Raw genomic sequence first — 12,189 nt, 5'->3', positions numbered from 1 at the left:
TTTATAATTTACATTTTTGAATTTGGTATCATTATTTGTTATAATAAGTTAGTAATAGGTTATTTGAATGTTTCATATTCAGACGATTATTGTTTGATACTGAATGTGAACTATGTTATGCAATACTTTTAAATTCTTTTTTTTTTCTTAAAACCTTTATAATAATAATATATCTTTTGTATGTTTTTGTTTAAAAATTAAATTTTTATATTTACTTTTTAGCATATTTCTGCGATAGTAAAATATTTTTTTTTGATTAAGAAACTATTTGATTTAAAAAATAAGTGAAAAAAACAACAAAATTGGTTTAAAAAATGATTGTTGTTTTACTTATAATATGATCATCATTTGATCGTCGATGATTTTGGAATTGAAATAAATACAGTTTTCATTGTTCAATATTGATCATATTTATGATTATCATACTAACATGTAATATAATTTACCTTTAGGTAGTTATATATTAATTAATTAAATATAAAATCGTTTTTAGTTCAATATATACAATTTTACAACAAAATAAGTTAAAATAATTGAATCCTTTAAATTTGTCTTTAATTATTATGCTATACATTTTTTATTATGCAATGTAAGTAAAAAATAGTTTTTCAATTACGATTTTATTTGTAGTTGGCAAATCCCTGATAATGTATTAATAATAACTGCATGTAGGTACTGATTGCTAATATGAGTATCAAATACTTACATAGTTAAACAATAAATGTATTTATCATAATTTGAAAAATTATTTTTTTGGTAAATAAGATCAAGATTTATGTTAGGTAATTTTTTGTTGAATGGTTTTATACTATGGTTACCAAATACATTAATAATAACAACTGTTGAATATTATTTTTATCTGTTTTTTAGGTGATGATGTCTATTGTCTATATATTGAGGAGAACGAAGATATAGGGATATATTACCGTGCAAAAATAATACAAATAATGCCAGATCCTGACTACCTGAAAGTTCATTTCTGGAAGTTTCCAAAAGTGTTAGTACATCTATACTTTTTAAATTAAAATAAAAATAAAATTATGACTATTTCATTCATCGTTATTTTTTAGATGGGATAGACCGATGAATAAAAAATGTTTGATAAGATTTCACTCTAAAGCAAACACAACATTTGTCAAGAATTACAATGCATTGAAATCGTAAGTATCAAGTTATACCAACTAAAAGCTTCTATTCATTTATTCATACATATATATACATTTTTATTTTTGTAGCAAGCTGCTTAGAGAAAAGAAAAGACTGGAATTACAAAAAGAAGAGTTGAAAGTATATACAGAGAAGATTGTAAGTATTCAAACCAAAGGTTTGGTTAAAATTACTAGAATTTTAAGAAAATCAAATGTGAAATCAGATTATTGTAGTAAACAAATTAATTTAAAGTTAAAATTCAACATAACGCATTTGGTTGTTCAATCTTTTACTTATTCATATTTACATTTGTTTATTAATGTTAATTAATGAAGGTAGTATTTATTAACTTAAATTATTGTATTTAGTCACTTTAAAAGTCTAGATTTATACTGCAATTCTTTGTTCCAGTTATGAGATTGTTCATAATGTATTAAAAATACAAATTATTGTATTTATATTATAAAATATTTTTAATGAATTAAAAAAAAATAAATAGTTTTTTGAAGAAGTTAATACTTTGAACACTGAATAATTTAAAGAGAAGCAAAACAATGTTACAAATGACAAGTACATTTTGAAGAATGTACAATTTGTCATTTATTATTTTTAATTTATGTTAGGTATATTTTTTATCAAAATTGTTTTTATCTCTATGATTTGCTTACATATGATTAACGAGTGTAACCACCATATATTTATGATATATATTGATAATTTTTTGAGTTACATATGATAAAATAAGACAAAAGTAATCATACATAACTTATGTGACAATAAAGAAATCATGTGTGTTAAATGAATTCTAGTTAATGGTGTTATTACTCAATTAAATTAGTTTTTATAATTTATTAAATTACATTTAATACATTCTATCATTATTAATAAATATTAATATTCTATTCATTTTAATATATTTAATTGCTTAGGTTTCTTCCATAGGTTTGATATTATAGTATTGACTTAAAAGAATAAAGAATGTACCTATTGTATTAATTAAAAAAGTTATTTATAAAATATATAAATGAAAATCATTTTAAATATTTTGTGATTTTACTTTCATATTTTCTTCATTTAATTATAGTCTTATATCTAGAGCTACATTTTGTGTATTTTGTGTATTCTATTCGTTGTTATAACACATTACCTTAGTGAAACAAGTTAAAGATAATTAATCTTTTATAACCTAAAATCATTTTCGATATGGCTGATTAACATAATAAGGAATAAAGAACATCTAAAATATTTTGATATGTGACCTATATTTTCTTGATTAAATAATAATTGTTTGAAAAGTTAACATATTGAGAAGTAGGTATTTTCTTAGATAGATTGGGCTAGTACTATGTAACACCAAGGTTATCTCTAGTATGTTGCCTTAGAATAACTAGCTTATTAAAATTTGTTTAAATCAGATGTAGAGTTGTTATACAAACACAGTAATGTATATTAAATATCCAATACAGTTTAATATGCAATTTGCATATTATTTTGTACACTTTTTTTGTGTTTTTTGGTAGTTTGCATATTAACTTCAAGTTATGGGAAAGTTCTTTTTCTTATGAATTATCATAGCAAAACATATTAATTATGTAACACAAACTAAAGAAATTGGACCAACTATCATTTCTTTAACATTTTGGTTATATATTCAATACTAGTATACGGCTTTAGATAGAATGGTTGCAGTACAGTGTATTGTTTCTACAGTATGTTCATGTGTTACCAATGTTATCTAAAAACCAACTAATTTTACTTATGATTCTGTAGTGCTATCTATAAGTTCACTTTTAAAACTTGATTATATAGATTGCAGCTTTAAACATGAATTATAATACCCCCAAAATAAAAATTACATTATTGTTAGTTATTATATAAATCCACTGGGAGCGCTCTAAGATCATAGATATTAGTGGAGAACATCCTTGCTTAATTTTTTCTCCTTTCATTTTGCAACCATTCTATCTTAATCTGTGACTAGTATATAATTATATGTTTGATAATATTGATACTAATTTATTTTTATACTTAAGGGTTAACTCATACATCTATTTATAAACAATTAAGATATCATATTTATGTATGTTTTTAATTAATGTAATACAAATATAAAATTAATTATATATTATTAGTCATATCTCTTAACTTAGTTATTTTATTATCTTTTTTTACAGAAGAATGGTCGTGCTCCAGTTCCTGTTATAATAGCGGATCGTTTAAATTTTGATCCACTAAAATTTAAAGTTATAGTTTACAATGGAGACAAAATAAGATTAGTACCAAAAGATATAAATTCATCCAATAATATCCAACTTGAAAATAGAACACAGCCCACTGTTGATAAAATAGAATCATTTTTATCTTCTGAACAAGAAAAAAGTGTATGTAATAATCATTATTTACACTTATATACAAAATAAAATATTGATGATATTTGCTAGTTATGATATTCAGTACATTTCTAATTATTTTTAATTATTTTAGGTTCAATCACTATTACAACCATCAATAAAACTTGCAGTTAATGATGAAGAGAATAAAGAATCATTGATCGTTGATAAAAGTAATAACTCTGTCTATTAATTAACAAATATTTAATTAGGTTATGATTCATAGATTAGAGAAGGTAATAGTGTTTTCTGAAACAAATTTAATAACTGATCTGATGTTTTTAGTTAGTCGGATCCATGATCAGATATTATTATTCATTATCTGATATATACATTGACTTAATTCATGTAACTTTATGACTATAGAAACATCTTCCATTTCTGTAAAAGTGATGTATTCTTTATAATGAATTTTTTAGAATAATATTGAATTATTTTTTGAACTACCAAGTTAAATTACATGTAAAAAAAAAAAAAAATAAAAAAAAAAATGTATAGTTACTAAGTAAATACTAATTAATGATACATAGTTCAAATAAAATAAATATATTTGTATTTATATTCACTATATTAATTATCACATTTGACATGCAACAAGACTGTGCTATATTATGAGAAGTAATTAACTAGCTATGGTTTGAATTAAAATATTAGTTGAAACAGATGTAAAATGAGAATCACTATCACTTGTAATATATAAATATGTAGATTATTAAATATTTATCAGAAAACTTAAACCATTATCTATCCTGACTTGCAGCTTCAATTGCATGATGAAAGTAAATTTTCATAATAAATCATATATTGTAGTGACTTATTTTTGTAATTTTTATTTTAAAGTTTTATTTGTGCCCATGATTATAGTAAACAATTTACTATCTTAAAATCATGTTAACATGCCTAAACAATAGAGCTATTATGCTGAAACTGTTAAATGAAAGTGTTCAATATTTATGGTGTCTATTAGTATGCATTCCAAACACTAGTCTGGTCGTTTTATTTGTATAGTATAAGACGCTTATTGGTTTTGTTATCATTAAAATAAAAATATTATACTTAATGCCTAATGGTGCGTTTAAATTTTTAATTAATTATTTTGTTAATGTTTGAACAGTTATAAAATATTTATGATTAAATTGTTGATTATTTATTAGTTTACTATTTAGATTATAAAAATAAGTAATCTATGATGAGATAAACTTGATCCAAATTATTTTGTTTCGGTTGGTTGTGTTCATAGTATCCATATTCCATAGTTTTTCTGTAATATTCACAAATCACAGTATTGGATTATAATATTATTCAACCTGTTTTAATATCCTAAATTAATTATTTGAATAAAAAACTGATAACCAATATACTATTAGTACCAATATAGTTATTGGTATCTCAGTATCTGTTGACCTAAATTAATTTCATTTTAGATTACTAGTATTTATTGTTTTTTATTTTCTTCGTTTTATTATGTAACATTACACTAATATTTTTACATGATTTCATTACTGTATACAATTTAAAAATAATATGTTTATTTTCCTTATTTTTTAGACCATGATTTTATACCACTCTTGGATACTTTTTCAACTAAAGAAAAAGTGGCTATCAATGTTTTGGATAGCATGTTAACCAAATCGAAACTCAACAATTCTCTTCAAAACCATGAAGGTATAAATTAGGGTTATTACCCTTGTGTATATAAACCTGATACTTCATTTTCAAAATATATTTGATTACTTAAAATTTCATATAATAAAAAAAGTATTTAATATTACATTTTTACATCTATATATATATATAATATTTATTATATAACTATTACATGTTACAAGTTTAAATAATCTAATTCAATGATTCTTTAAATTACTCCTAATGTAAGAATGATGCTTGAAAATTTGATTTTTGTTTTATAATATTTTTTTGAGATATTTTTTAAAAAATAAAATTAGAAGACAGATAAAGTTCTCTTCTACTCTTTTATTTAGCAAAAGTGTGTTAAATTTTTACCTACTAAATAATGTACTTGAGAGTTTGTCCTGCTCAAAATTATTTTATTGTTCTTAACTGTAAAATCTCATTATTATTCAATAACCATTGTTGGTATAGTCGGCACCATTTTTAAATTCTTAGAATAAGTATCAAACATTTTAATTCTTTTCAAAATTGTATTAAAAATTAAAATTTTATCATAATATTCCTTAATAGCAGGTGTGAGGTGATCTCTAATTTTATTCTAAATTTATTTTAGTTAAATTATAAATTGAATCAAACACTATTATTTTTAATAATATTTATTTTATATATATATTTAGTTATAATAATCTTATTTTCAAAAAAATCATCAAACATGTTTTCAAAGATAAGCGAGCCCATATTAATTTGTAAATTAATTATTTTCTATTAAAAATAATATAGTTCATTAAACTAAAATAAATTACTTCCAAATTAAAATGAACAAATAATTAAGTACTTAATTCTTCATTAATAATATGTTTAAATTATTTTCGATCATTCATTATTTGACACACAAGTTTTTAGTCTCACTTAATTACGTAATTAGTATTCAAATTGTTATTAATTATAAAGCGAGCTTGTGACCACAGTCGCGTCTTTGTAAAAATAGATTTTTTTCTTTGATACTTCAAAATAGTTAATATTATTTTTGTAGCTATAAATTTATTTATTGATTATTTATTCTTATTCTTCTAATATGTTGTATAGCTGCCTCCATGAGTTTTTTTTATAAAAAAAAAAAAAAATTCTTTAAATAATGGTTTATTTTCTAATCAAAATTGTTTTATGTTTTTATGTCTAATACTATAGACTATTTGTAACATCACAACAAATCATTAGGATTTATAGTCAATTTCCAACTTTTTGAGGCATGTTATTTTTTTTTTAAAAGGCTTATTTTATAGTTATTTAATAACCATGATTTTATGATTATAATAATTATAAAACCAAAGTAAATGGAAAATTACTTTTACTAATGGATATAAAATTGAATGTAAGAGTTATGTGCTCAAAATGGTTGATTACAACTATTTATATAATTGGTTATAATATTTTAATTTACATATTCATATATTAATAAGTTAACGTATTGTTAATTTTTATACTTCTTTGTATTGTGTTGGAAATTGTATTCTTATTGTATATCATAATTTCCCTTTTGGAATTTTATTAATTGAAAGTAAATAAGTAAAATTTTTTTTTTAATTATTCAAAAATAATATACCTGCTTAAAATAGTTACTGTATTTTATTTTATTTTTATTTATGCATAACACATGTACTAGTATATATATATATATATATACACACATGCATTAATATAAAATTAAAATGTCTTTAGTTCTAATAATATGATTTTGGTTTTTAAGGTTAAATTTATTTTCATTAGCTAACATATAGTTTTATATTTTAATGGTTCCTACAACTTCTTCCTGCGCCATCTACATATATATTTTGAGCTTAAATATAAATTAGAATTTATTTTATACATTATATGCTAAGTCTTCATCTTATTATTATTTATTTTTTATTATTTTGATTTCCAACTTAATATATCTAGAATTTAGTTCTATCTCTATATTTAATATATCAAGTATCATGAATTTCAGAATTCATAGATAGTAGGCTAATGCTGGAGGAAGATTATTGTAAAATATTGTGTACAGAGATTGGATGAAGAGATACTAATGCATTTGTAAACTCAACTTGAAATAATTTTAAAACTTAAAATTGTATTATATTGTGTCATTCTCGGGAGATATAGTTAATTTCATACAAGATTACAACGAAACGTATTATTATGTTTAAATATAAATTATACAACACTACTAGTATGTTATATTTGCATTAATTAATTAAAGACCTCTGTGGTGACCAGTGTTTATTAGGTGGTGTCAGTCTACATTAGTCCGTTACTCCGAGTCAACTCTATATACACCTTTTTAGTTAAGTCTCACTGCATAGTCGTCTGCTGTGGTATTTTCTAAATGTGAATTGTAAATGTATACCTAAATTATATATTATATATAAATTTTATATTAATATAATTCATTTGTTGGTACTTTTGAATTTACTATAGGATTACTGTATTTCAATATTTCTTTTAGTAAATTATTTATTCTTAACATATATACTATTTTTTTTTATTGTAATATTGTGTACTTAAGATGTTTGTTTCTTAAATTGATGATATTATTAGTTAATTAACTTTCTGACATGGTTTTTACAATAGGTAGTTGCCTATTTTTAATTTAGAAAAGGAAATGGAGAAACTGCCGTTAAATAGCTATTAATTATTATATTATTATGTTATATGAAAATATTATCTTTTATATACCATACTATTATGTATTAAATATGAATACAAAAATAGTTGCTATAACTTAGATTTGAATTACTTAAAATTATATGAATAAAATGTTAGCTTGATTTAAATAATATTCTACTAAATAATTAAAAGAATTGCAAACTAAACTAAACTTATTAAAAATACTTAATATCTTGGAGATAATAATATCTTAATATCTTATTTTGTTTTGTTTTATCTAAATTAAATGCTTATAATATCAAAAAAAAAAAAAAAAAATATATATATATATATATATATATATATATTCGTTTGATATTCAATATTTGTTCATAGAAATTTAATACTTTTTGTGGCTATATTTACATGCACTTGAAATGCAATTCACAAATTCATAGCTATTAAATGTAATACAATAATGCCAAGCATAGTAATAATTATTATTTTGAAATAATCTATAATTTTTTTTAGTGATAAGATTATAAATAAATATATACTTAACTGGGGTATTTATGATCCCTGTTTAGATTTGGTGTGGAATCTGTAAATATTTATTTACAATGTTAATACATTGATGATAGCTAATTAATATAATTTTTAATGAAAGTTATTTATACTATTATTTTGATTTTAAAAGTTAGCTTTTATTTTATTTCAAATAAACAAAATATTTTTGTTTCCTATTATAATAGTATTAAATAAAATATTATTCTTCATTATCAGTAATAATATTAAATACTGGATACTAATATTGAATTAATGTAATATTAAATAATGGTAAATTGGTAATATTATATCGATAAGTATGTTAACATTATTTGTATTTAAACAATTAATTGTCATTATATTATTTGTATTTATGTAGTTGTGAACAAACCTGTCATTTCTGTTGTCGTAAATAATGATACCTCGGATTTCAATTATGTTGCGGAGAAGAGCTCGATTGAAAATTCTGTCTGCAATGAGATTTGTGATGATAAATCTAATAACCAACAAATATCAATTGATGATTGTAAGTTTGATAAAATATTTATTTGGGTATAGTTAAATTTTAATAGATATGTTTATATTTATTTCATACATAATTGGCAACACCACTAAAATGCTTAATTATTATTATTTTTAAAATATTTTATGTATATAACATACATGATAGGTGTTACCAACTTAATCATTAAAATCTTTAAACTTTGTAATATAAAGATTATTAGGAATGTTATTAATAAATGTTAGTCTTAGAACCTTCAAGGTTATACCAAGCTGACCCATAAGAGAGCTTTCTGTGTTTGAGCGTGTTGATGACTGTCAGCAGAGTGCTTACTAGAAGCTCAAAAGGGTATTATTATATTCATAGAGTCTATAGTATAACATTTATATTTTAAGAAAGAGGACAAGTGTTTTATTATTATTCATAAGTTGACTGCAATGTTTTATCCAAACAGTGCGGACCTGATATGTTGTGTTACAATATTATAAAATAATAAATTCAGTTACAGAAATGATAATTGATAACATACAATATAATTTTTTTTTTGTGAAGACTCCATACTCTAATGTCACTAGTGCGTCTGAAATTTTTTTGTTGGAGAGGGTGGGGGAGAAATTGTTAAGCATATTCTGCCATGAGCGTAAAATCTTATCTTAGATTATTAGTTTTTAAATATAGTTATCGCCGTGATAACTCGGATGTGAAAGCCAAAACCTATAAGGGGGTCTTAGCACTTGAAATGCAATATTCTGCTGGTTTATGCTCGTAATTATCCTCAAAATAATAAATATTTGTCTACTATAATAATATAAATTTATTTTGTTATTGTTATCTAGTTTTTATTTAAATGCATAATTATTTTAGTTGTTAAAGGTCTATTTTATCCGTTTTACTATTCATAGATTATCATTTTCATATTTTTACTGTTATAATTTGTCAACATTTGAAAGTTAAGAACTATTTGTTATTTAATCTTTTATTATTTTCTCAAATTAGTAGATAATTTATTAATATAGTTCTATAAAAACGGTTAGAAATTCATTATGTTTTTGATGTTGTATACCATTTTGTAGTCTGCTTCAATCATGTTTGTTAATAGAAGGTGAATACATAAATAATATTTTAAGTAGTATTTCAATACTAAATGTTTTACTTTTCAATGGATTAAAACTTGAGGTAAAATAAGATTGTAACGGGTTTTTTTTATACTTATTACGGTATTACTATCGTTATATATATATAAATTAAGTAATTTATTTAATTTGGATTAAAATTTTATTATTATTACTAGCATCTACAATAATCAACAGACGTTAAATTTTTTGTTTTTATGATATTTAGCATATTGGTTATCTTTCTCAAATGCAGTATAGTTAGTAAAAAAAAATATACTTTTGTTCATTATTCAGTACAATACAAATTAGGTTTGTTTACAGTATTAACCCTGTATAGAGCACAAGATAAAAAATTAATAATAATAATATTTTTTTAAATCGTGTAGTAAATAGGAAAAGTGAGCGATGACAAATAGTTGTGGAAACCCTGATGAAATTCGGTCACCCGGAGCATAAGTATCGCGGCTCACTTTTCGCTGGCCATACTATAAATAGAGAAATGACAATAAAAAAAATTCAATATACAATTTTCTGTGTTTAATGATTTATTGATATTTGCGTTGGTGCACTCTACCGATTAATTATTGAAATTATTTAAGATTTTAATTTTTTTGATTGGAATTTATTTACTCCAAGGCCCTATAAAAAGTTTTAAAAGTTAAAATGTTTATTCCAGATTTTACATCCAATAATAAAACTATCTCAAATGAATGTAGTCCTTCTGAAATGTCAGATTTATCAGAAATAACAACCACGACAAACAATAAGAGGAAAACAAATGACTTTGAAGAAGAAATTATTGATGGTAAAGTTAAAATATTGATTTAAGTTATTTTCCATGTATTAAAATTAATTATTAGAATTATTTTATATCATATGTTCTAGAATATGATGGTATAAAAAAAATAAAATTTCTTAAGAAAAATTTGATTATAAAACATCCTGACGATGATATCAGTGACTCTCATTTAGGTAAGTTAATTTTAATTAATATTCTTATATAACATTAGTATCAATGACCATAAATAACCTGATTTCATTCTTCAGTTTTGTTACATAGATTATTGGATTTTTTTTGTGTATTATATTTTAAATGCAAATGTTTACTATAGGTATTTAATACAAAATAAAAACGTTTTCTTATAACTTATTTTCAGATCTTGCATCTGATAATAGTAGTTTTGGTTTAGTGAAAAAAAATCCAACTGAAACTATTAGTTCATCAATTCAAACAACTACATTAATAGATAACCATGAAAATAAAAATACTACTAATGGTAAGAACAAATTTTTTTTTAAATAAATTATTATAAATAGAAATAGGGTTTCAAAATTTTATGAAATTTATTTTCTTGAAATTTTTAATTTCAATAAAAAATTAAAAATAATTGTTATTGTATTTAAAGTTTATAGTGTTAGTTATATGTTTATTTTATGAAGCAAAGAAAATATGTAAAATATTTATATGTAATGTAAATGTTATTTAACAAATCTATAATATAACAAATTTAAACATAGCCTTTAAACTTCCAAGTTCAAATTTTATAAGCTCAACATAAAACATATTTTAAAACTGGTATAAAAAATAAAACTTTTTTTTTATTATTATTATTTCCTTCTTATTTATTTAGGTACTTTATATTGTCAATTGTTTCATAATTATTTAATACTATATTATCTTTATACAATTATAAATTATAAAGTATAGTAGTACAGTGTTATATATTTTGAAGTTGATATTTTCATATATAATAATTAGATATTATAATATAACTATAAACTTAACTTGTCTTATTAAAATTTTCTTAATCATTAAGCATATTTTTGTATAATTATGTTATTGATTTTTATGATTTTAATGTATAAGTGGGTTTTACATGTATTGAGTTCAGGCCAGAGAAAGAAAACAAATGATGTTTTGTTTTGAGATTAATATAGTAAATTGATTTTACGGCTTAGGCTTTTTTGAACTTAGTCAACGGTCTAAGTCAGAGATTCCTAACCTTTTTTGACTCACGGCACCCTTAGTCATATTCTAGAACTTCGGAAGCACCCTATTGACAACTTCGGTTTTATTTAACAGTGTAGAAGTATAAACAAAAGTAGTAAGATGTAGATATAATATACTATATACACATATTATATTTTATAAAACAAATTATTACATTGAAAATTAACTTTTTTATTTTTAGTTTTAATTACTATTGCATAAATAAAATAATAAAAAATG

The 12,189-nt window shown here is 21.9% G+C and overlaps 2 protein-coding genes across 30 annotated transcripts in view; one reads left to right on the top strand and one right to left on the bottom strand.

Annotated features, from left to right (window-relative positions):
* LOC114126103 (translational activator of cytochrome c oxidase 1) overlaps positions 1-12,189 on the bottom strand; it is a 69,297-nt gene that overhangs the window by 13,085 nt on the left and 44,023 nt on the right. For both annotated transcript variants that reach the window (XM_050202522.1, XM_050202523.1), the window contains 2 exons: positions 8,734-8,838; positions 8,359-8,397 (listed from right to left, as the gene is read on the bottom strand). The gene's annotated coding sequence lies outside the window, so the exon portion shown is untranslated. The remainder of the gene's footprint in view (positions 1-8,358; positions 8,398-8,733; positions 8,839-12,189) is intronic.
* Positions 1-12,189, top strand: part of LOC114126106 (putative uncharacterized protein DDB_G0282133) — a 50,425-nt gene that overhangs the window by 1,261 nt on the left and 36,975 nt on the right. For 27 of the 28 annotated variants that reach the window (XM_050202495.1, XM_050202506.1, XM_050202494.1 and 24 more), the window contains exons 2-11: positions 871-997; positions 1,071-1,160; positions 1,236-1,305; positions 3,324-3,530; positions 3,634-3,712; positions 5,088-5,204; positions 8,722-8,868; positions 10,636-10,764; positions 10,845-10,931; positions 11,117-11,236. In XM_050202495.1, the coding sequence (XP_050058452.1) occupies positions 871-997; positions 1,071-1,160; positions 1,236-1,305; positions 3,324-3,530; positions 3,634-3,712; positions 5,088-5,204; positions 8,722-8,868; positions 10,636-10,764; positions 10,845-10,931; positions 11,117-11,236 (1,173 nt within the window). The remainder of the gene's footprint in view (positions 1-870; positions 998-1,070; positions 1,161-1,235; positions 1,306-3,323; positions 3,531-3,633; positions 3,713-5,087; positions 5,205-8,721; positions 8,869-10,635; positions 10,765-10,844; positions 10,932-11,116; positions 11,237-12,189) is intronic. The other variant, XM_050202503.1, reaches the window with a different exon arrangement.

This window comes from Aphis gossypii, chromosome 3 (assembly GCF_020184175.1).
Source record: "Aphis gossypii isolate Hap1 chromosome 3, ASM2018417v2, whole genome shotgun sequence".
NCBI classification, from domain to species: domain Eukaryota; kingdom Metazoa; phylum Arthropoda; class Insecta; order Hemiptera; family Aphididae; genus Aphis; species Aphis gossypii.
The sequence above is the reverse complement of the archived record's forward strand: the minus strand, read 5'-3'. Positions and strand labels throughout refer to the sequence as shown.